This window comes from Chionomys nivalis, chromosome 13 (genome assembly GCF_950005125.1).
Source record: "Chionomys nivalis chromosome 13, mChiNiv1.1, whole genome shotgun sequence".
Taxonomy (NCBI): Eukaryota; Metazoa; Chordata; class Mammalia; order Rodentia; family Cricetidae; genus Chionomys; species Chionomys nivalis.
In genome coordinates, this window is record NC_080098.1 from 40,695,404 (window position 1) to 40,720,802 (window position 25,399).

Consider the following 25,399-nt stretch of genomic DNA (forward strand, 5'->3'; position numbering starts at 1 on the left):
ATTTCCTTAGTCTGCTGCACTCTCTTCCCCTCCATATTCGGCATGAGAGATTCCCATCCTTTATAGAGGAATCAGGAGAAATCTCCTCACTAGCCGCATTCCTCAGGAATTTCCTGAGTGTTTTCACCATTCACCCGAAAAGGCCAGGAAAGCAAAGTGCGCACAGGGGCGATTTCCCGCTAGAACAGGGGCTGTGCTGCCTAAGTGCTCTCTGGTGAGTGTGGAGGGCAGGAAAGCCCAGGGAGAGCATCTGCTAGGAAACAAGTGCCTTTCACGTTCTTCAGTGCCTGCGGGGGATCAGTGTCTGAGTGTCCGTTCCAGACTGTGACTAGTGCAACCTCGCTCACTGTGATTCCCATGGTAGCCTTTGTGGGTGGTTGGGTGCTACTGTGGAGGCAGCAGGTGGGATGTGTTGGGGACACCTCCTTGGCGTGGGAGCTGGCTCCCCATCATCTCGTGTCTTGTTCTGCTTCCCACTCAGCATTTACAGGGACCATTTATAGCAAACACTGGCCAAGTGTTTCCCAGAAACCCACAGCTAGGACATCTCCGCACATTCCAGCATTATGTAAACGTTTATCTCCTCACAATCCACAAAGAAGGTTGAGCTCAATACGCATGGCATGAGCAGGCCTTTGCAGTGTAGGCTTTGACCAGGTTAGGACCTGCTTCTGAAGTCCTTCTTCTACCCGCAGACAGCACCCCTGGGAGCACAGCAGACACAGACAGGCAGTACAGCAGCTTCCAAGCATGTTTTGCTTCAGAGCTTGGATCCAATCTGTAGAGATGTGCCCTGCTAAGTGACACCAGAGCCCCAAGGCAGGCTCATGACAAAGAGGAAGATTGGAGGTCTGCGACGCAGGCACGCAACACAGGTGAAAGAGAAGGCAGACTGTGGAAGGCAGAGGACAGGAAGATGGTCACATCTCACTGTGGTTAAGATACAGTGAACGCACAGAAGTAGCAAGTTCTGGGAGGTCATGTAGAGATCGAGTGTAGTGGAGTTCCTTGTGAATGGCACGGCTGCTGCTTACCTGCACGGCTAGAACTGTTCTCCATGGCGCCACTCACTTGTTCAGTAACTGTGTTAGCAAGGTCTGCTAATCCCGCCACTCTGCCGGTGTAAGGGATTCACAGCTGAGCTAGCCCTGTCAAGGCTTTGATCCCATCAAGAAAGCCAATGTATATATCTTCATTCCAACTGGGCACAGAACGTGAGTAATATTCTAGGAAAAGAACTAGAAAGAATTGTAGATTTTTAGAGGAAGAGATTATGGAAAGATTTATTGAATAATTGCCATTTGAGTCATATCTAAGGGGAGACATGGAGAAGCATCGAAGCCTAGCTCTCCAGAGGAAAAGCAGCAATGCCTCTGCTACTGTTAGCTTTCAGGTGGTCAGAAGAGTCCATTTGTTGGCTTCCCTCGTTGATGTTGGGGTCAGTGGACGCACAGACACACCTTGTCCCATTATCTGCGCCGTTATCCCCCCCCCCACACACACACACCTTGTTCACATGGGAGGGCTGACAGCGAGTGCTCTGATTGCTTCATGTGTTCTACATGTCTGGCTTTTGTTGCACTATTCCAAAGTGCAGGGAGTGTTTCTTTTTGGCTGATTAATGTTCAATTCGAGGTCTATTATGAACCTCCAGGCTTTTTAATTACCACACCATTACCCAGTCGATTCCTTGCCATCTTATATTTATGGCCTTTATTACGCCTTGCTATGTGCAACTGCCTGATTCCGTGCTAAATGCATTTTTACCTCATTAACTGGATTTTATTCCATTTTTCTCATTTGTCTAGATTGTTATTTATCTCAGTTCCCTGTGTGTATTTGCTGCTTTTGCTTTTTCACCAGTCTGACCTCTCATGAATTCTCTTCCTTTCTTGCCTGCATTGTATCGTTCTCTTGCCCTCAGATACAGCTTCTAAACTTTCTGGACACTGCACTGGGAATTCCTTGCCCTAGCTGTTAGCTACACATACTCTTACCTTGGCTGTTTCTCACTTTTTTGAGTTTCAGTCTGGACATTATAGGCTTTATTCATAGACTTTCAGCCCTATATGGTTGCCTGTAAATTTTAAATAGCAAATTGAGACTCAGGTAGGTTTTGTTTTTGTCTTTGTCTTTAGGACTCTACTGCTAAAAATATTATTATATTATAATGCCTTACATGTTCTTCTAATAGTCCCTATTCCCAGCAATGTCTCAAAAGTTAATTGTTTCTTTTCCTGACTTGCATATTTTCTTGGGTTCTAGTCTAGCCCAATGCCATGGAATCTCATGGGCAGCAGGCAGCACCTCTGTTAAACCAGGCTGCCAGCAGATCTAGCACACACTGAAGTTTATGAACGCCTGTTCTAAAGACATCTTACAGGAAATTGACGAGAACCATCTAAGTCAGAGCCAGTGTTTGGTCCACCCATCCTAGTTTTGCTGTAGTTAACAGTGTGTGCAGCAGCTGCGTGTTGTGTACTCTCATCTTTTGAGACCACTTTGCCCTTGTGTCGTAAGCCTGTTTCGGAAATACAGATGTTAACCACCCAGAGCAAGAGCTCCTGTGGTTGCTCGAGCATCTCTTTGCAGGTGTCCCCATCTGTGAAGTGGGGTGATGTCATACTTCAGTTACGTAGCCTGTGAGTGAAAGGAGGTAAGAAGGCAAAGCTCTTGGAGCAAGGTCTGGGAGAGCAGCTCTGGGCTGGATATTTACCTTTTGTTGCTGTCTTGCCTGAATTCTCAAGGCTTTCTTTTTCTGTTAGGTGTCTTTTCTCTGGAGCCTCACTCCCTCACCTGCAGATCTGGTGGCCATGTGACTCTAGCAGGCTCTCAGCCCAGGTTCTGACTTGCTGTGGTGTGCTGGCCTGCATGAATACCTTCTATAATTACAGAACTCTCATTTTTCTCACTTCAAACTCTTTTAGGACTTTGGAGTGTTTGTTTAATCCCATGAACTTGCTTAAGATTCATGATCACAGTTAACCTTTTGTACAGTCTCAATGAGGTGACCCCGTGCTCGTCTTTGACTTTCTGAGGACCTATCATTATTTCACTGAGGGTAAGAAGAAAAGTATGCTTGCCTGGCTGCCGATCCTTTTTTAGAGGGGACAAGTTGCTTCCTCTCTGGCCTTGTAGGAATCTGGTGTTGGCGGCATAATCTAACATTATCCACGGTGTCTGCTGATATTGTTATTATTGCAAAAGCACCCTTGTGTTGGGGTATGTGAAAGCTGATTGCTACAAGTCAGGATTTTAATTTACTTCTTGGTTTATTATGGGATGACATAGGTGTTTCTGTATCTAGGCAGAAGATGGGTATTATAGTGTGTATGTGTATTTGTGCATGTGTGTGTGTTTTCATGTCACTAACAGTTCTAAGAGTAAGTGTTTCGGTGTGGCTTTACATAATTAATATTAGGATTTCAATGCCAGAAGCCGGGTACCATGAGGGGACTTGTTCTGGGTTCCTTGTTCATCTTTGTGCTGCTCCACCTTGTATTTCTGGGTGGATTTCGGCTGAAATAGGCCATACGACTTCCTTGCCTGCACTTGCAGTGTAAGTGGGTGAGAACTCAACCAGATCTCTAGACCCCTTATAATAGAAGAACAAGAAGGCTTCCGGCTTGTTTTCATGTGTCCCCAGAGGCCTGTCACCAGGGAGGTAATCTTTTTATAGTTCTGAGTTTAGTTTAGTTTAGTTGCTGATAAAAGTGTTGCACGAGATGCTGTCCAAGGACCACAGAGGGCTAAGAAGGTGGAGTGCAGCAGAGAGAGAAGGAATCCTGACTGCATAAGGTAACTTCATAGGCACAGCATACTGGTAAAGTGGGTGTTGTAGAATAGATATCTGTAGACCTTGGAGGTGCAGTGTCTTGTACAAGCCCCCTTGGGTTAGTAGCAGCTTCATTTTCCTGGTCCTGTGTCAGATTCAGGCAGTATTAACAGTCCCTCCTCTTTAGAGACAGCAGAATCAGAACTTCCAAACTGTCCTCAGGGCCAGTGGGAACAGAACCATGCCTTCTCACACCTTCAGTTAGAGTTAAAGTAACAGAAAGAAGATTGAGAGTAGGAGGAAAAAAAAAAACAGTGGTGATTAAGGACACTAATAGCCAAAGGGCTAACTCCAGGGCTGGCCTCAAGAACCTTGAACCTGTTAGCAGTGGTTAGAGCCTGGGGGGCGTGGGTGGTAGAAGTGTGTGAGAGGCTGCACACTGAGTGCTGATCAGCAAAGGGATTCTGAAAGCAAAGGCATGTGTGACCAGTCCTGTCTGTCAGAACTGTGAGGCTGCCTGGTAGTGAGCATGCAGCCCCTTTCTTTAGTCAGGCCCAAGTCAAATGGATCCCCCATCTGCAACAGGTCTGGAAGAACCTGGTGTTCTTAGCATGCCATTAGGTTGTGGAGTGTATGGAAACCTGTAGGGATACCACAGCAACTTAGGGAGACGTGTCTATTTTAAGGGGACTGCAGTTTCTGGAGCTATTTTACTGAGATACAGAGACAGACAGACAGACAGACACACACACACACTCCTTCTCTCAGCCTAATGAGCTAAATCCACTGACTTTCACGCCAAGTGTCTGAATTCAGTGTATATTCTTACGGGGCTGGGAGAGATACTTCCCTTAGCCTAATTGAGCTAAGTCCACTGACTTTCATGCCAGGTGTGTGAAGCCAGTGTATGGGGCTGAGAGAGATTTGGTAATGGAAGATTAAAAAGAAAAAAAAATTGTTGCTGTTTGAGATAGTCTCTAACTGTGCAGCCCACACAGGCTTTGAACTCAAAATACCCCTGCCTAAGGCTCCTGAGTGCTGGGATCACAGGCAGCTTGTATTACCATACCCAGTTAGTACTTTTAAAAATTGAACTCCATGCTGGACAGAGGCTAGCTATGATCTGAGAACTCACGTCTTGCTGTCATCCCGACAGTCTTGAGAGGATATTATAAGTTAACACATTCATTAGTCCTGTGGACATGTTGGGGACCAGTTGATAGACAACAGGAAAGACAGCCTGTAAACTACAAAATATTATATATTGTATAAAGTTCACTTAATATTAAACAGGTATCCAGTGTTCTTATTTGTAAAACATACAGACGATTGTAACTTTTTTTGGTATGTGACATATTTTGAGATAGTCCATAACTGTGATTTTTAAGATTTCACTCTTTGGAAGCTCACCCCGCTCTTGCAGAGGACCTGAGTTCAGTTCCCAGCATCCACTTAGGTGCCTCACAGCTTCCTACAACTCTAGTTCTGGGGAATCTAGTGCCCTCCTCTGGCCTTCCTGAGCATTGCACTCATGTTCACTTACTGCACCCCCTCCCACATAATGAAAACTAAAGTAAGTGAAACATTTAGACTTTAATTTTGGTTTCTGTCTGTGCTGTCTAGTTTTAAGTCGACTTGACAGAAACTAGAGTTTTCTGAGAGAAAGGAGCTTCAACTGAAGGAGTGTCTACCTAACACTCTAGTGTAGATTTATTTGGTTTTATTTGTTTTTCTGAAAGGGTTTCTCTGTGCAGCTCTGGCTGGAGCTCCCTCTGTAGACCAGGCTAGTCTTGAATTTAGAGTTTTGCCGACCTCTGTCTCCTAAGTGCTGGGATCAAAGGCATGTGTCGCCATACCTAACTGATACGTCCTTAGTGATTAACATGAGAAGGCCCAGCCTGCTGTGGATAGTTCCACACCAGGGCTGGGGGGCTTTGGTGCTATAAGAAGCAAGCCACAAGGAACAAGCAAGTGAGGAGCATCCCTCCATGGCCTCTGCATCCGCTCCCACTTCCAAGTTCCTGTCCTGACTGCCTTGGACGATGAGGGAAGAATAAACAAAATAAACCCTTTCGTCCCCATGGTATTTCATCATATAGCAGTAGAAACCCTAACTAAGACACAGTCCCAGAGTATAATTTAACAGTAAAGGGGAAAATAAAGATGAAAAAGTGTGCCCTGATACTTCCAAATAGAGCTTTTCTAACTGACTCAGGCAGACACGACTTATTTCAAAATATTGAAGCTGGGTCTAGTTATAGAAGTGTGTTTTAAAAATGAAAGCTACTTCCCCGTAGGTTCTCTCACTGTGCTAAAACCTCATTAGTAATAGTTGTGATAATAATTTCTAAATTATTCCGGTAAAATTTCCTACCTTAACACTTGAACAAGGAACTTTAAAGACTCTGCGCCTGCCTTGACTACGAGAATCGGGAGTGAAGGTTTGTTTTTCCTGGGGCAGGTAAATATGAGAAGATAGATGATGCATTAAAGAAAGAAAGAGAAGGGCTTCTCTGAGTGATTTACATATTGATTACTTAGATTACTGCTTAATTTAGTGCCTACTAATAAACCGTGCCTTGGAAATGTTTCCTGAGCGTTTATTGGCTGCAGTAATTCTACCCAGTGTATGCAGATCACGTCCTCATTAAATATTGATGCACTCATGAAATGTTAATAGAATGTTAATGTGAAATACAAGGTAATGTGCTCGCTGGGAGCCTGGAGCGGGACGTGAGCTACCTGTCTCTGCCTTTGCCTCCTGTCTGGTCGGCTTGCTGTTTTCTTCGGTTTGTTTCCTCATTATCAGGAGACTCACATTGCTCCCTGATCTGTTCTCTCAGTTACAATTTTTTTTAAAAAAAAAAAAAAAAGAGAAACAAGATTTTCTGATTGATGGGAGTGCAGCCGTTCTCTCCTCCTGCTTTTCAATCCTGGAATCCCTGCTTTGAACCAGAAAGAAGTGGGGCGTTAGGCATGAGGTCTGAGGAGACAGTTGACAGCATACCCTGGCCAGGGAGCTAGGCATCAAGGACTCAGGAGATGACCGTGTCTGGAGGGACCCTGCCATGAGGGTCCACATCATTGTGCTCTTGGCAGTGGTCTTGTGTGCAGAGATAAGTCAGCCTTGGTCTCCCTCCTTTCAGATTGCCCTGATCTCTTTCATCCTCTTGCCTGTGCCTCTCCTGTCATCTGTGTTTCCATGGCCACTCTGCTCCAGCCTGGTCTGTTTGGGTTCTGTGCTCCAGATGCCTCCCTACAGATCCAGGCCCCTTAATCAGTAGGCCAGACCTGGTGTTCCGGACACCTACTTACCTCAAGGGATGTGACCATGATACTTCTACTTGGGATCTTCTCCTGCTCACAGACCTAGGCCCTGACTCTCAACAGCCAGGGAAGCATCCTTGACCTGTTGACACAGACTCCCAGGCTTCGTCTCTTCACGGCATGTGTGGTGGGTAGGAACTGCATCTTAGCTTTTCACCTTTCTTCGTATCAGAATGCATGCACAGTGAAGTCAGGGCCTCTTTCCACCTTGTTCCCTATCCGATGATGTCCAGCCATCTTCCTGGGAGCGCATAGGTGCTCGATTAATACTGGTGGCAAGATGAATAAAGTCCTTATCCCTGACACCAAAGAGATCGTGGTCTAGAGTGGTGCCTTCGTCTGCTTTGTGCTATTATAACAAAATGTCTGAGCATGAGTAGCTCCAAAGGAAAGAGATTCATTTTGGCTGACAGTTCTGGGGCTAAAAGGCCAAGGCCCCATGTATGGTGATGGTCGTTTTGCTGGCAAACGTCCTGAGGTGTGCAGGACATATAACCTGGCAATAGCCAAGAAGCACACGTGCATACAACACACACACACACACACACACACACACACACACCTATACTCCCTCTAGTGTCTATTTCTGTCATTTTTCTTCTTCCTATCCATTCTTTCTACCTCCTCTATAAAACTGTCAGTATTCAGTCATGGATATTGCCCTGATGACCCGATGACCTGATCTGGACCAGATCACTCACCATAGGCCTCTCCCCTAAACACATGTCCTAATCCCTCACAGTGGGGGTTAATTTTCAGCACAGCCTGGCTGGGGGAAAGGGCACACACTAAGACCATCTCCAAACCATAATAAAGGAGAACCTGAAACACACACTGCACAGCATCCTTGTAGATTCTCCTGGGAGGCCAGTATCTAGAGAGGAATGGCAGATGAGGGGATAGGACTCTGGCCTTACACAGGAAGAGTTTCAACTACAGCTTCAGATATGTATAATGTGGTTCTGTGTGTGTGTGTGTGTGTGTGTGTGTGTGTGTGTGTGTGTGAAGTAAGCAGCCTCTCAAGTATTATTGCTTTGTTGACATCTGATTTTGAATTTTATTTACTTTGGAGAGCTGGTGTGTTCTGTTTTTGTTCTATCTGTGTGAAAAATGGTTCCCTTAGGTTTAAGTAGTGAGATCATTTTGAGCTAGCTATAGGAGACAGGAGAATTTCTTATGAAAAGCAGATTTTCAGAAGATGGACTGAGAGGCCAAACTTTGACTCCAGGGAAGTATCCTCTACATGAAGAATAGGAGACCCAGGACTCACAGACGCTCCCTCTATTTTACTTTCTCTGTCACTAGCATCCATATAATTCTTTAGCTCTTACCCATGGATGCTGTCAGCATGGGGAGGCCAGCTTTCCCCATTACATTAGTTACTATTCTTGTCACTGTGACTTGCCTACTGTCTGACAGAAAGAACTGAAGGAAAGATAGCTTTTTATTTTGACTTATGGCTGCACAGGTATCAGGCCATCATGGGGTCAGAGACATATCAAAGCAAAGTAGGTAACATCATAGCAGACAAGAAGGAGAAAAGAGAATACAGGAAGCATCCAGGGACAGATATAGCCCACATTTATACTCCCAGCTCATTTCATCACCTTTAAAAATACTGTTCTCTTTTGGTTCAAGAAATCTGCCCACTGATTAGACCAGCCTTATGATGTGATATATAGAGAGTTTTTCTCTGTCCTTCCAGCCAGCTTCCAAGGAAGACATTTTTGTTTTATGTTTGAGCAGGTAAAAGACATCTGTTAACTTTTTAAGTTTGCTTGAACTTTATAATAAAACCTACACTCATGCCATTTGAATAAATAGCATGTAATAATAAGTCATGAGGACTCTGTAGCCAACAAGATTTATTACATCTTACCCAGTCTGAGAGCTGTTCCCATACAGAGGGATCAGCATGTATGTCACCCTTCTTGTAGGTATTTATTTATTTATTTATCTTTGGCTTTTCTCCTCATGTCTATAGCCGAGATTCTCAGAGTTCTTCCCTAATTAAATATGATCTCTATTAAATTTGAAGGAATACATAGCTTTTCATCTCTTGTGGAAACAAAAACATAACCTCTCCCCCAATGCAACACATTTCCCGACTTTTATTTAGAAGCTAAGACATCTCTGAAGTATATAAGCTGGCTTCATTCAACAGTCCTTTCAATAATCCAGTGTCTCTCAGCAGCTGCTATTCGCTCATCAGCATTCAAGAAATTTAAAGTCAGCAATGCACCATATAGGATCCAGATGCCCTATGTATTTTCCACCCTTATGTGCTTATCTTTTTTTAAAATATTTTACACTTTCTTTAAAGACTTTATTTATTTATTGATTGGTTGGTTGGTTTGTTGGTTGGTGAGTTTTTTGAGACAGGGTTTCTCTGTAGCTTTGGAGCCTGTCCTGGAACTACCTAGCTCTTGTAGATTAGGTTGGCCTCGAACTCACAGAGATCTGGCTGTCTCTGCTTGCCGAGTGCTGAGATTAAAGGTGTGAGCCACCACTGCTGGGCTAAGACTTTATTCTTTTTAAACTGTTTGTTTTTTCTATGACTTGCTATCCCCATTTTTTGCTATGTCTGTTTAGAAACACATGACGCTGGCTGGCTCAAGCCCTTGGGCAGCAGCTGGACTCCTTATCTCTGTAGCACCATAGCCTACCCGAGAGACTGTGGGACTAGTAAGCCGTGTCTGACTCTGTATTTGTGTGTTTGGGACTTTTTTTTTTTTTTTTTAAAAAAAAAAAAAGCTTTGTTAGGGCCTATGTGGACATATGTGTCTCCCACATTTGACTCCAGTAATCTTTTCTGGAAATGCCTTTATGACACCCAGAGTTGTGTGTCCCTGAGCTCAGATGGTTTAGAATCCAATGAAATTGACAAGAAAAAGAAACCATTCATTTAACTGGGGAAGTCTCAGGGAAGTACTGTGGCTGATCCTCTTCACATGTTCCCCAGACATGCTTCAGTGAGACTATGCAAAAATATGGATTTTTAACAGGAAATAAGCCATGAAAATGTTGACATTGAAGTTGTACAAGCTTGCTGTTCCTCAGAAAGAGAAATAGCATAAGAGACAAGAATGATGCCCTGTCACTTAAGTAGTAAATCTGTACTGTTTTGTCTTGAAAAATTCTTCACAGGTACCTCTGTGCAAATGAAAACCAATGAGCCAAGCAAAACCTCTTCCTGAAAGTCAGAGGGCTGTAGGAGGCTTGAGAAATAGCAAAGTCTTAGGTTCTATATTCTCCGTGCTCTATTTAGTCCTGGCCTCAACATTCATTGGTTGAAGACCCCATAGGTCGGGATGATTCTCCTTACGTCTTTATTGGAGTAAGCCAAGAGTCTTGATGTGCTTGGTCACAGACTTCCTTCTCTGACCACTGTCCTCTTCTCCACACAGATTGTGCTTGAGAACAGCAGCCGGGAGGACAAGCACGAGTGTCCTTTCGGCCGCAGCAGTATAGAACTGACCAAGATGCTGTGCGAGATCCTGAAAGTGGGCGAGCTGCGTAAGTAAGGGTGCCTGTGCCCCGTGGGTGCAAAGGTTGGCAGGCACCAAGCTTCCAAGTTTCAGCCCCTACCCAAGAGATAACTTTCCAGAGTGCTGATCTTCACATGCCTTTACCGTAGGTGCATTCTCTGGCTTCCTGTGTGTGTGTGTTTCTAAATGTCTGCTTTGTATAGAAACATTAAAGGCTACAGGAAGAGAGGACTCGGTGGGTATTGTGTCAGAGGTTCCAATATTATAAAAATTAGTACTTGTCCCAAGTGCCTCACTTTCGGTTAGGTAAAACATTTGTTGTTGATTTTTTTCCTTGCATTCTACTTTTTAGGCTTCTTGAAACCATTTCCTTTGCTTTCTTTTGAAACAATTTTTTTATATAAAGAAAAATTGAATACTATAATGAAATTCTCTTGCTACCAGTGTTTCAGTTGTGGGGAATATTTACTCTAAAAAGAAAGACTTATCGAAGAAAATGGGTGTCTGAAAATGAAAAGTTGGCTAGAAATATGCTTTGGGCTCTTTTTCTTACATGACTAACTTTCTAAGAGGACATCCAACAAAAGAGATAATAATATCCTTGCCTGTTGGCTCATTGGTGTATTCTAGCTTTAACATGAAGGCAGCTATGACTTAATCTCCCTCCATTGTCCTTGCCTATGCCAAGTCTCCTTGAGCAGCCAGTTCTCACTTCTCCCATCCACAGAACTGGAACACATGGACGAATCCTTCCTCTCAGGCCTCATAACACTAGTACTAGAGAAGACTGCTTATATCAGGAAAATATTGGAGGTGGTATGTGATTCTGTTGTCAAAAGCATAGATATGTGGCCACCAGCTTTGAGAGCTTAAAATAATGGTGTAGAGTAATTAATGGGAAGGAGCCTGTGATTAAATTGAAGAGGGGGTTATGTTTTATTTACATTTGAGAGCAAGATATAGATAATGTTGAGAAAATTTAGCAATTAACAAAGAAAAAACTAAAAAGTTGAGTTATTGGGCCAAGCAGGAGCGAGTCATCTTCCATTGGCTGCCAGTTAGGTAAAGAAGTCAACCTTGGGATAGAACTGCCAATGAAGGTCATTGCTTGTGAAACTACAATACTGAGGAATTGCATTGGGACAGGGACAGTCTACCCAGGGCAGTCTGTTAATTTGTGCTCTTCACTGAGTGTTTAGGTTGCAGCCCTTAGGGATCCCTGATATAAGGTGTCTGCCTCTTCCCTAATTGAGACTGTTGTCTTTGATATCCCTTACTGTTTGTTCAGCTTAAGAATGTAAGCCCTAATCAAACAACCCCCTTGGAATCTCTCCATCTGATAACAATCTAGTATTTATCTCAGTTTCATGGAGGAGGCTGTTTAAAGTCACTTATTAATAAGGCTCTCTGAATCTTTCCATTTCTAGAAAATGTAGAGGCACCAGACTTTCTGTGTTCAAGTTACTGAATTACATTGCCTCTTTTACCCACCCTTTTCATCTTCCTAATACCATATGTTGGGAAACAGGGGGAGTACCCTTGTGCTGTGATGTTCCCTGCACCACTTTCTGCTTTGCTCTGATGTCATTAGTCTGCCAGAAAAGTGACCTCGTGGCAGGGAAAGAGATGTTAGCAATGCAGAGGAGCTGTATTCTGTATCTAGTAATGACTCACCAGGGGTCATTGTGCTGCTCTAGCCATTCATAGTCCCTAGAATAGAACTCCTAGAATGGCAGCATTTGGAGTGAAGACTTAAGTACTGTCTTTGCTTTGTAACTGCAATACAGAAATGTCAGTGTGACGAGCCCGTGAGAGGCATAATACTCAACCTGGAGGGACTGGCTTGGGAGGCATGGTCAGATTCTGGAGTGGGTTGTGGATACAGCAAATGTGGGCCTGACCTGACCTGGAAACCTGGCCTTTCCGTCAGTGGGGCCATCCTGGTAAGGGAGAGGAACCAAGGTGGCAGTAGCCTGAGGACGCAGCCATCTAGCGAGTTTCTGTTTGGTGCCTATGCATGAGTTTGAGTTGGAGGATGTCATGGGTTTTAGCCTCTGGCAGTGTAAATTTGATCTTGCCATTACACTCAGGATAATGCAGGAACCCCAGTCCTGTGAACCGAGATAACAGGGTATAGAGATGAAGGCAAATAGCTCATGGATTCCGCACAGTGGTGCAGCTGCTCATCTTTTGTCTCCCAGCTTCTGATGAAGAAAAATCCCTGGCATTCTCTACAGGTCACCCTGCAGGTCCTCGAGCTGCCTCTGTATGGAGGCTGGACTTGAGTGACAGAGTGGTGGTATGGTCCCTTCACCAAGCATAAGGATACTTGTATCCATTTGCTCAGTAAAAATCTACTGAACATTTGTAATGTGCTGCATACTGCAGCCATGGTTGAAGCAGATAGGGCCTCTCTCCCCAGGAACTTCCAGAATTTTCTAAAATTTCAGAAAGTGAAAAGATGAGGTGGGACTGATATAACTCATCCCTTGATTTTAAATTTATTATGTTTTTAAAATAATGCCTATTTGTGATACAGAACAATTTTTCCAATATTTTTATTGTTTCGAGTTTAACTTTCCAGTTTGCCCTCCTGCTAGCCATCATCTTGCAAGGGCCATTCTGAGCATCTTTCAAGGCTTACAGAGTGTTTTCACTTCTGTGAAGTGAGACATGCCCAACTAAGTTGTTTTCTGCTCATAAAATATGAAAGGATAGCTGTACTCTGATTGAATGCTAGACATCAAATGATAAAACACCCCATGGAAAGAGGAAAATTGCTTTTTTAAAATGGATTACCTTTTGCCCAGTGCCATATTAAATAAGTTACTAATATGAAAAACAAATTTGAATGCACCCTTATGTTGAAGGAGATACCTATTTTTCTTCTAAGGCAAATTAGTTTCACATGCAAATTTATTTGCTCTTGGTTTGTTTGCTCCCCCTCCCCCTTCTTATGCCTAAGTTCATAGTTCTGAGAACTTCTCAGATTTGTGTGAATAACTGACCTTGAAAACCATGGTCAGTTTAACTATGTTAACCAATTGTGAAACCAAAAGAAGTGTCTGATTAAAAATCTAATGGGTGGGGGCAAAAGGATGCTCATAAATAGAGTTAATTTTCTGAAATTATTTATCCTTATTTTTAATTTTAGGTCTCTTGAAGAAATCTAGTTTGAAAGTGCCAATTATAATTTTGTATCTAATGCAAACACATTAAATTACAGATACCAAACGTATGTGAACATTTTCTCTTTAGGTAGCTTAAATATACATATGCCCTGTTCTGCTTCCTAGTTATTGGGATGTCAAGTGACAAATATTATCTCTGATAGTATGGCTTAAAATAACATCTATTTCTGTTCTTAGAAACAGTTTATCTAGGTTATTTAACTGGTGTCTGGAACACCCAAGATCAATAATGTCTATGTTTGTTAATGAAGGAGGCCCTGCTCTGATGACATAGTGTGTGGAGTTGCTCACTAAATTTTGACTGAGGATACCCAGGGACCTTTGCAGAAAGAAGTAGGAAAAGAGAATGGTGGCATTTGGACATCTGAGGGAACCAGCTTGGAAAACAGCTCAGCTACTTGTTGGGTGTCTCAGCATGCTTCTCCACTATTTTCAGCTTTGGGTCCCTTATCTATAAAATAATACCTGTTATACAGTTCATGGAGCTTAAATGAACTAATGAACATGACTGTAGTTGAAACACCAGTAGGGTTCTTTTTGTCTCTTTGTAAGTGTCCCAGTCTTGCTTTCGATAAGGAAAGGGAAGGTTAAGTGAGAGGGGGCTGAAGTTTCCACTTTAGAGGGAGCTGAGCAGTGAGTGACCTTGTTCTTCACTCTAAATACACATGGCTCACATTAGCTACAGTCGGCCTCCATCACAGAATCTCAATCCATAGAACCATCCAACTATGGGATTAAACTATTTGGAAAACAAATTCCGTTCATACTGAACATGCACAAACATTTACCCTTCTCGTTGTATTAGACAACAGTACAACAGTGACAGTTTGTACAGCATTTATATTGTGTTAATTATCATAGTCCATTTAGAAATCATTTCAAGGATATGCGCAGTTATGCATAGGTCATATCTCAGCACCAAACCATTTTATGGAAGGTGCTTGAGCATCCTTGGACTTGTTTTCTAAGGGGCTGAGGATGCTTTCCCCCCATTGGACAGCAAAGAACATTCTTTTTAACCTTCCAACTTGAGACTCTTTTGAAAGGAAGACATGTTTCCCTCAGTTTCCATTTTAAAAATCACAAAGAGTCCTTACAAAGCTGGATATGATCACATATACCCAGAGTCAGGATGTGTAATCGGCAATCCCAGTGAAAAGAATCAAACAGACGGGCAAGGAGGAGTAAGCTTTCAAGATAGGAATTACGTGTTTATTTGCTTGGTGTTTGTGAAGGAGGCAGGAAGGGGGTGGTGCCTCTTCTTACAGGAGGAAGAATATAGGCAAATCCATATAACTGCTGTAGCACTGAGTCCTTGGGAAGACTCCCAAGTAGAGAAAAACAGAGATAGCTGCGCTGCTTCTGTTGTTATAACCTTTGTCCTCGAATAAATGAATGAAGGAAGCTTAATTTTTGCTACAAGTAGAATAATTGCTTACCTGCTGGACTTGTAACACCATGCCTGTACCTTCATCCTCTCGCTCTGGGGCACCTCTCTACATGGTAGGATCTTACTAGTCACCATAACATTAATTTAGAACATTTTCTGTGTCCTCAAGATGCCCACAGGCTAACTCGAATGTCCTTCACATGAATAATGAGAGTGAAAATCCTTCTCCCTCTGTAGTGTTTCGTTGACATCAGACCAACATCTCTAGAGAAGCAGTATTTTCTCTGAACCCTCAGAATTTCTACCTATGGTTTCTCCTTGCTGGGATTTTCAACAGCTACATGTGCCAGCCCCCAGTCAAACCTATTTCTTGGAGTTCTGCTACACTTAGTTCTTATGATGCCCACAATCGCAAGCTCATATGCCTCTCTAGCACACCTCCCCCCCCCCGTGTTCATTCGTAAAAAAGAGAGAAAATACTGCTTCTGAGAGATGTTAGTCTGATGCCGATGAAACACTACAGAAGGAGAAGGATTTTCACTATCATTAATTCATGTGAAGGACATTCGAGTTAGCCTCTGGGCATCTTGAGGATATAGAAAATGTATGAATGTAGTTCTGTGTAGTTAAGAGGAAGGTTTAAGGGAGCAAGGAAATGGAGGAGATGCCAGCTGCAGAAGGGAGTGTGAAACCCTAAGTTTTTGTCATCGGGAGAGGTTTGGGCCTGACCATACAGGCCATGGGAACCAATAGAAAGACTTCGATACACAAAATGCTGTAGTAGTAGTCCTGGAAATAACATTCTAGGATTTTATTGTTTACTGAGTGTGAGGAGGGCTTCTAAGAATGCTAATGTATAGGTTTGGGAACGGTGTGAAGCTGACATCCAACAAACATCACCCTGATAATGCATCTGTGGGGATGATTTCAGCTGCAGCCAATAGAAATTCCAGATGACTGAATGAGGGCAGAGTCAACCAGGCCCCAGGGCTGATTAACCTCACAGTGGTACCCTCGGGAATCCCACTTCTTTCCATTTGTGTTCTGCTGGTCGCAGAAGAGTGGCTTCTGTGACACAGTGGTTGGCTGTTTTCCTGAGGGAAGTGTCTCTGTGTACGCGCATGTTTCTAGAAGTCATCCTACAAACTACTCTGTACGTATCAATGGCTAATATCTTGGCCTCTTCCTGCCCAGTCTAGATGTTGGAACAGAAATGGGGCTGGCCCAGGTCAGACCAGTCATTGCTGCTAATGAGACTGGAAAGGCATCAAAGCTCCTCTTTGTGTGCCACTACCAGATGCTCACCATAGCTAAGAGCATCAAGTTCTGTTCTGATGCAGAAATAATGACTTGGAACCCTTTCTGTCCTTATATTTGAAAAGATTTTTCTGCAATTTTTTCACTGATGCAGAAAACCACAACAAAGTATGGTCAGATTACTGCCTTGTTTCCTCTTTACTGGGAATTGGGCAAATGCACTAAGGATTTTTTTCTTTTTTGGCATGGCAATATTAAAGGTTGCAGAAAAATGGAAATTGAGGTTTGATTATAATGCATTTCTTCTCCATCACCCAAGATACAAAAACTGGGGCTCTGCTACATTATGCTCGTGTTAGGAAATAGATATTCCCATTTCCTCAAAATGCTACTGTATATCAGTCCAAAATGTGTTTTGAAGGACAAAATGAATATATTGTTGATGAAAGGCTCCATCATACCCTCAGCTTTGCTATCTTCACCTCTTTAACCACTTACAGTCAGATCAAATAATGACTTCTGTTTAGAAAAATTAACGAGGAAGAAACTTACGACACACCATGAAAATAATGATCACGCCCAGACTTTGTCTTTCAGGGCGATATTCATTATAACGCAGTTGCGATGCTGAGTGGAGCACCTTGCTCCATTTATCACCAAGACACTTCTACTTTAGCAAGTAAAAATAACACCCTGAGCACGTGGACGGACTCTCCGGCATGCAGCAGCAATTAGAACAGACACTTAACTCTGGGACATTGGTGTTTGCGAACGCTGAGAGCTACAATCCATCACTTTCATTCTTAGTCACAACATTCTAGTTGGGGAAAGGACAAGAAAATTAGGTTTTGGCAATTAAATCTATTAAGGACTCCCCCCTCCCCCAATACTAGCTTGTGCTCTTAACCCTTAGAAAGCTGAAAACTCTCAGATCTTGAGTCTGCCTAGACTTTTTATATTGTATTTGACTTTCTTATGCCATTTTCAACCTTCAAAATGGCAAGGAAAAACAAGTAAATATTTTCATTCAAATTTGGCTTGGAAAAATTGTATGTAGTTTGGTTCATGGGAAAAACTATCAAAGTGATTGAGATGGTTTTCACAATAATTGTACAAGCATGGCAGGACTTATAATGGTATCATCAGAATCTGGCATTCAGAGTTCACATCCCTTAGTAGGCGTGGTTGACATGTAGATTTCTGTCAAGGTGGTTAATGTTGTCTCGATCATTACCCACCCCCATCAGAGACATGAGTCCCACTGCCCCCTAGGCACAATCCTTTGATAACTGGGCACGGAACTGTAGCAGGAAGGTCTTTGCTGATTGTGAAGTACACATGTGCAGAGGATGGTCTGCATCTGGTTGTACATGGACTACAATACGCTGAGCTGCGTGTGACAATGGGGCTAGCTCTTCTGCGCATTCTAGATTTCATAAACGTTCACCTCTGTGGTTTGTCCATGTTGGTGAAGGCAATATCATAGGTTTCTGAAGTTACAGTAAAAAAAGTTTATACTCATAAGATTTGATTGTGAGGAGCAATTGAAACTCGGTAGTTTAAAAGGACATTACATCCAGCATATCTCCATTATAAATAAAGTGCTTTATTTTGTTCTCAGCTTTTTATTAACACATTTTGTGCTATCTGTGAAATGATGTGTGAACTGCAAACATCAGGGTCTGTTCTTCTTGCATGCTTGAGTGGGTTTCAGATTGGGATGTGAACTTGCAGGTTTGCCCAGGCTTGTAGGGAGGAGATACCGGCCTGTTGAAAATGCCTGGCCTCCCACTGGCTGCTCCTTCTGCCCCGTGGAAACCCTTGTCTAGATGCATCTCAGCATCAGGCGTGTGCGAATCTCTTGGTCCTCTCCTCGGTCTGCCTCAAACACTGGTAGCATTTTATTTTTGTCTCCATTGGTCCACGTCTAACTTCTTGTTAACACTTGTTTTATTTTTGTTTGCTTCACCTTTGTGGTCAATCTCCCTTGAACACTGAACTTTCAAGAATTTAAGATTTTTTTTTAAACTAACACACATCAATAAATAAAAATGCACTGTAAATGCTGGTGATTTGTCTTTGCAAAGTGCATGTTATAGAAGCCTTTGCATTAACCTGTAGTGGACATTGGATTTGACTGTGAATTTCATTTGTAAGGATATTGTATTTTGTGTATCTAGTTTTGTAAAGCAGAACAGTGCATCATCTCACAAGAATAAGCTCCATAGAAATCCAAACACTAATTTTATTTAGCATTAAATCAATACTTTTTGACATTTAATACCAGGCATGAAGGATGTTGGAATAGGACGACTCTGTGTGTGTATGTTCTCTTTTTCAGTCTCTGTCTCTCTCTTTCTCACTCTTTCTCTCTCTCTCTCTTTCTGTGTGTGTGTTGCGTGTTTAAGCCCAAAGACAACCTCAGGTATTATTCCTTGGGGAATCATCTTCCTTTTATTTATTTTATGTATATGAATATTTGCCTCCATATATGTATACACACCATGTGTGTTCCTGTGGTAGACAGAAAAGAGGGTCAGATCTCCTAGAATTAGTGTTAGGGATGAGATTTGAGCTACTGTGTTGCTACTAGGGACCCTAACCTGACTCCTCTACGAGAGCAGCCAGTGTTCTTACAGGCTGAGTCATCTCTCTTGCCCTGTTTTACTTTTTAGATCAGGTCCCTCACCAGCTTGGCATGTACCAAGTAAACAGGGCTGGCTTCTCAGTGAGTCCCAGGGCTATGCCCATCCCTGCCTCCCCAAGGCTATTATTATTATTATTATTATTATTATTATTATTATTATTATTATATGTGGGTTCTTAGCATGCAAGTCAGGCTCCTGTTTGCAAGACAAGCACTTTAGCAACTGAGCCATCTCCATAGCTCCAGTATCATCCTATTATCATTAAAAAAAAAAAAAAGCTGCTGTAAACCAACAAATTAGCATTATATTTAAAACTGTAAAAAGTTTTAAGAAGCAAAGCAGGATGGATGCCGTAAGATGCTGACATTCACATATATTGCTTTATATTGGTCAGGAGAACACAACAGAGGTAGACTTCATCCATAGGAACAGTGTTTTGAATTATGCATAACAAGGCTTTCTATCTAGAACTCCCTGCAGAACCTAAGGAAAAGCTGTTAGAACTGAACTCAATTAGAGAGCAGGTGCTGGAGAAATAAACTTAGTAGCTTTTCTGTATGCAACTGATGCTTAAGGTCACTATAAAGTAGAAGAAAGGATTGTAGTGGAGGTGGCAATGAAAATAATCACAGTGGAAAGTACCTTAGAAGGGTAAAGGAAACTATAAGGTTTTACCAAAAAAAAAAAAAAGTAAGCAGACACTTTATTCCTCATAGGAAAATATTAATATGTGAAAAGTGCAGAAGTTGTCCCAAATCAGTGTGCTGGCTCACATCTCTCCTGCAGTAAGTAGCACAGAGAATTAGTGTGGAAATGTCACGGACTGATTGAAGGGTTCATTAGAAAGAAAAAGGCCAGAATCAGTAATGAAAACTTGATAAAGAATACTAATAAAATAGTTCAATAAAAGATACTGCGTTAAGTACCACTCCTCCAAGCCTGGGAGCTCTAGTCTAAGCTAGGTAACGTATAAGGAACAGATGCACTTATCCTTTCAGTTCTAGCCTTTGTGAAGTTCAAAATCAAGGAACATCTGGCACAGGCTCCCAGAGACTCCCTGGATTAGAAAGCAGAAGAGGTAGGGGGGCTGCATGGAACAGGTGGGCTGTGTGAAGGGGTGGAGCTCTGCCTTTCCCAGGAATCTAAGGTAACCACTGACTCCCCGTAATGGTAAGAGTCAGAACTGGCCTCTGAAAGGTCTCAGCTCCAGAAAGTATTGCATTGTGGATTTAGTTTCCAACGGGTCAGCTTTGGAGACACAGACAGACAATAGACCTTTTAACCAGACTCACAAAATATAATTTTAGTTGTTTGTTTGCTACAATTTGCACTTGTGTTCTCTCTCTCTCTCTCTCTCTCTCTCTCTCTCTCACACACACACACACACACACACACACACACACCTCCTGGTGATTAGACTATGAAAATATGTTTCTTACGGCCAGCACAAAAGAAGTTTTCAAAATACGTAAAGAAAAGTAAAATAGGCAAGCAAACCACTCAAAGGCTTGGAATGCAGACACATGACCCTGGGTTCAGTATATAGACCCTCCACAAAAGGAAACAAACTGACAAACACCTTCAGATTAGACTTGGTTCTGGCCTCTTATCTGTGAGGAATGAACCAATCTAGCGAGTCCAGAAGCCTTGTGGAGGAAGGGAGGCAGAAATGACTGCTACCTAAGAGGCATCTCTGTGCCCTGATGCAGCTTGGACAGAGGTTGGAGAGTGGCTTCTTGACTCCGGATCAGGGGTGCCTCTCACGGTCCTTCTTTTGACCAATGTACACCACCTTCACTTCTGGACTGCCCTCACTCTGTGGGTGTGGCTTGTCTGAAGTCAGTGGTTATACACATGGGCAGATATGATCTATGTGGCTTCTTATGAGAGGGAAAACATAAAATAAAGAAAAACATAAAATTGATAGATTCCAGTCCTCAAAGATGCTGGTTGCCTGAATATTGTCAACATGTTCCATCTACAAAATTAATCAGTATTATAGTTACTCCAAAAAGGGGTACTGTCAAATCCTCTGTGATTCAAATCTCTAAGCATGAAGCCCCAGGATCTTTGCTTGCTTGCTTGCTTCTTCTAGAGCAGCAGGCACCATTCCATCAATTATTGTATGGTCATATAGACCGGATCATGACCTCTAAGTCCAAGTTGTAAAAGTTACATTAAAATTGAAGGGAATATGGAAAAAAAATGAGCAAAGTTTAAGCATAAAGTTGAGAGGATCAAGCAGATTTTAAAAAAACAACAACCAAAACTACAGAAATTGCCTAAAATGATGACGGATACTAATACATAAAGTTTTTCAAACTAAAAAAAGCAGATCACAACAGAAAAGAAACGTGCTCACAATGAAAGTCTTTGACATTCCTGGATTTCTTTTGCCACAGACATACAGGGAGTCCCCAAGGCTTGGCCCATTGCAGCTGAGAGAGCTCTAGAAAGCCTTTTATTCCCTACCCTTAACCTGCAGCCTCAGGGCATAGAGATCTGCCTTGTGGGTGGGGTAGATTAAAAATTACTTTTTAAAAGATTGCTATCTATCTATGGGATGTCTGTATCCCAAGTCTGGGCCACCACATTACCTGGGTCCCACCCGGGGCTTATTTGTCCATGCTTAGAGGGAAGCATGAGGGTTAAGAATTGCCAAGTAGAAAAGAGAGATACAAAAGAAAAGACAAAGACACAGGAAAGAGTTGGGAGGGCAATCCAGGGAATCCACCCACATTTTCATAGGTTTTATATACCCCAGTCCAAAGAAGAGGGGAAAGACAAAAGACTTCTTTATCAAGACATAAGGAGGGCTGGAGAGGTGGCTCAGAGGTTAAGATCATTGCCTACTCTTCCAAAGGTCCTGAGTTCAATTCCCAGCAATCACATGGTGGCTCACAACCATCTGTAATGGGGTCTGGTACCCTCTTCTGGCCTGCAGGCATACACACAGACAGAACATTGTGCACATAATAAATAAATAAAAATAGATAAAATTTAAAAAAAAAAAAGACATAAGGAACAGAATAATCACATTCTCAATACCCAAAGCATCAAGGAACCATACCCTTGGTCAAAACATCCTGTTAGTAGCCATACCCTGAGTCAAACTTCCTGTCAATAACCTTGAAGGAGCAAGAATAGGCCTGAATTCTCTGACCTTAGGTGGAGCTGGACCAAATCAACGTTCACTGACTCCCACAGTTCTGTAAGGTCGAGAATTCCCTGAAGTTATCTGTGTGAAACTTTAAACATTTACATTTACAAATGAGAAACCAGAGACACTGAAAGGTGAGGCAGACAAGGTTAAGCAGGTGGGGACAGACAGACCTTGGTTGCTGTCTGCTCTGTGTCACTTGCTATTAACTGTGTGCAGTGGTAACAGCCAGTTTCTTGTTCTTCATTGTCCTGTGCACCTTACAGACTATAAACTCCTTGAGGACTTGCGTCCCTGTGAGTTCATTTCCCACCCTCACCCCACTGGTTCAAGCACATAGTTTGCGTTCAGTAAGCAGTAGCTGCTGTTAGCTTTATGATCGATTACAAACTCACATGCCCCCCCTGAACTTTGCGTCTTACCGTAGAAGGTACTGAATGCTTTTTCCTTCCAACCTATCTGCCAGGGAGATACATAGAGCAACTCTTCAGCCCTCTCCCCCAGAGTAATCTGGTGAGGGGCCATGGGTTCACATGCGAATTAAAAAGTGTCAGCACTACCGTGTGGTCCCCAAAGAGGAAACATGATCTATTATTAATCTTGTATTTCAGAATGTACATCAGTGTGACTTCCCAATCTGTTATGTCCCCAACTCTCTCTAGGCTGTCCTGAACTTGCTCTCCACCCCCCCCCCCCTTAGAGGAAACATCTCAGATTTTAGCACCAACATTTCTCTCTGATTATAGGCAGAACCGAGGAAAGTTTTGGAGGGATTAAAGAAAATCAAAATTTCTCCATAGGTACCCTCACCTCTAAGAAGCTGCATGAGCAGCAGCCTAGAAGCAGAGAGTCTTGTGCAAGGGCGGCTACAAGCCAAGGAAAACTGAGTTATTCCATTTCTTCACTCGTGGGTCAGCACAGCCACAGGCCTGTCTCCTTGAGTGGACTTGCTTCTGCTTCCCAGAGAGGAATTCTGTCCTGTGTGGGAGATAAAGCAGTGCGGGACAGAGTTCAGCAAGTACTCCAGCCTGCTATGGCTTCCCTTAATTTGGGTTTCCTAGGGTTTGGGCCCCAGGAACAGATTGCAGCTGTGGCCTGAGCATCTTTAGAAGTGTGAATCATATTTTTCCTTCTGAAGGAGCTATTTTGAGCTTTATAATTGCATATTCCCATGTTGTTTTTTTTTCATAGTGTGAGTAAGAAGAATGACTTGCATCTTTTTAAAATGAAAGTCTGGTTTCTTTGCTCTTCTGTCTTATGTAACCTGATCTATTGATTCCTGACCTTGACTGTGTGTCAGATCCACTTGGGGAACTTCTGGAGAACTCGAAGTTCAGCATTGAACTCCAGAGGTTGTCATGCTAAACACTCTCTCCAGACGATGTACAGGACTGGGGCCCATTGAGTTTATACCTGCTTTCCTGTACTGATTTAGATTGTGCTTAAATGTGCATTTCCGTAGGGCGCATGGGTCTCAAAAGGCACTTGGAAGACCAGGATTCTATTTATGGCTCACTACTGACCAGCTCTGGCCAGGTCTCAGTGTGGTCCTCACGATCCTCTGTCATCAAACCCTGCAAGTGCCCAGGTGACTCCCAGCTTCAAAGCAGCTGTGAAATGGAGCCTTATTTTTAGTTTAACAAATATGGTGATCCTAACTCCTAAATTAGTAATGCTGGGAATTATCCACTGTCTGTTCTTTGATGGTGGGTGTATTGGCTACCTTTGTATTGTGACAAAAACTTCTGAGGGAACAGCTTTAAGCAGGTTCCAGAGATTCAGTTCCTGGCCACAAGGTGCCGTGCACTGCTGCAAAGTATTACTAAGGTGGGAACACATGACAGGGAGGTTTTTATCTCTGGACACGAAATGGAAAGAAAGAAGGGCCCAGGGCAGGATACACCCTTCTAAGACACCAGGGACCTGCTGCCTCCAGCCAGAACCCCCTTACTATCTAGAATCCCTTGAAACAGAAACATGATCTGGAGACTAACTGTTCGGCACACAAGCCTGTGGGATGTCTTGTATTTAAACTGTAATGGAGTGGGGATTTAATTTATTTGTTGGTTGGTTGATTGGTTGTTTACACAGTTGAAGATTGGATCCAGAACAGCATGCATACTGGGAAAGCACTCTGCCAGTGTGCCACATCCCCACCAGTACCACCATCTGTTCTAAAGAATGTTTCTTGCCTATATTGGCTACCAAACTCTTCACAAGAGAATAAAAGAAGTGCTTTGATAAGAAGGAATATGGGCTTAGATGAAGAGACCTGGCAGCATGGGCCAAAGGACTTCTTCCCAGCCAGGTCTCATTCCCTCACTATTTGGACAGAGAACTAAGGAAATTGTGGCTTTCTCACTCTGAAAAATTTTCGGGTTTGAAATATTCAATATCACTTTTATGAAATATTTGTACCACAAGTGTTTAGGATTTAGGATATGTAACATATCTATAAATAGAAAATGGAGTATCATAGAGGTGGGACCCGAGTGGAAATATGAAATTCATTCAGGTTATACATACGCCCTATATACATGGTCTGAATTTAATTTCATCTAATATTCTTATTAATTTTATTCATGAAAGTTTCAGTGTGGACTTTTCCATTGTGATGTGATACGGTTAATCAAGAAGGTTTGCAAGCTGAGTCTAGTGTTACACATTTCAGTTTCAACTTTGCTGCCAGCAAGAGTCATTTCCTGACAATGAAGGAATTCACAATTCCTACCCCTGTGCCCCCACACACTTTGTGTGTGTGTGTGTGTGTGCGCGCACATGCACGCACGCGTGCTGGAGATTGAACCCAGGGCTTTGCCCTTGCTAAGTGTGTGCCATCCACTGAAGAACGCCCCAGCCTGTTCCCTTCATTCCTTTCTTCCGGGCTGGTTTTACCCAGGAATTCTCAAACCTTGGCATTTTGGACAGGACTGTGAGTTCTGGGCCAGCCTGAGCTGCCTATATGGACCCTCTCTAAAACATAAAGGAACAGGAAAGATGACAGAGAGAGGTGACAGGACAGAATGGAGATGAGGGCTGCCTCGTGTGCCCTGGACCTGGTGAAGGGAGTGTGCCGAGCAAGCTCTTTGCAGCTGTGCACTAATTTGAACTGCTGTTGCTTCCGCACACACGGTCTGCTTTCTAATGAGTAGTTTTGCTGTAT

General features: G+C 42.8%; 1 protein-coding gene across 4 annotated transcripts in view; it reads left to right on the plus strand.

Annotated features, from left to right (window-relative positions):
- Positions 1 to 25,399, plus strand: part of Elmo1 (engulfment and cell motility 1) — a 522,491-nt gene that overhangs the window by 281,607 nt on the left and 215,485 nt on the right. For all 4 annotated transcript variants that reach the window (XM_057787434.1, XM_057787435.1, XM_057787437.1 and 1 more), the window contains one exon: positions 10,510 to 10,618. In XM_057787434.1, coding sequence (XP_057643417.1) covers positions 10,510 to 10,618 — 109 coding nt within the window. The remainder of the gene's footprint in view (positions 1 to 10,509; positions 10,619 to 25,399) is intronic.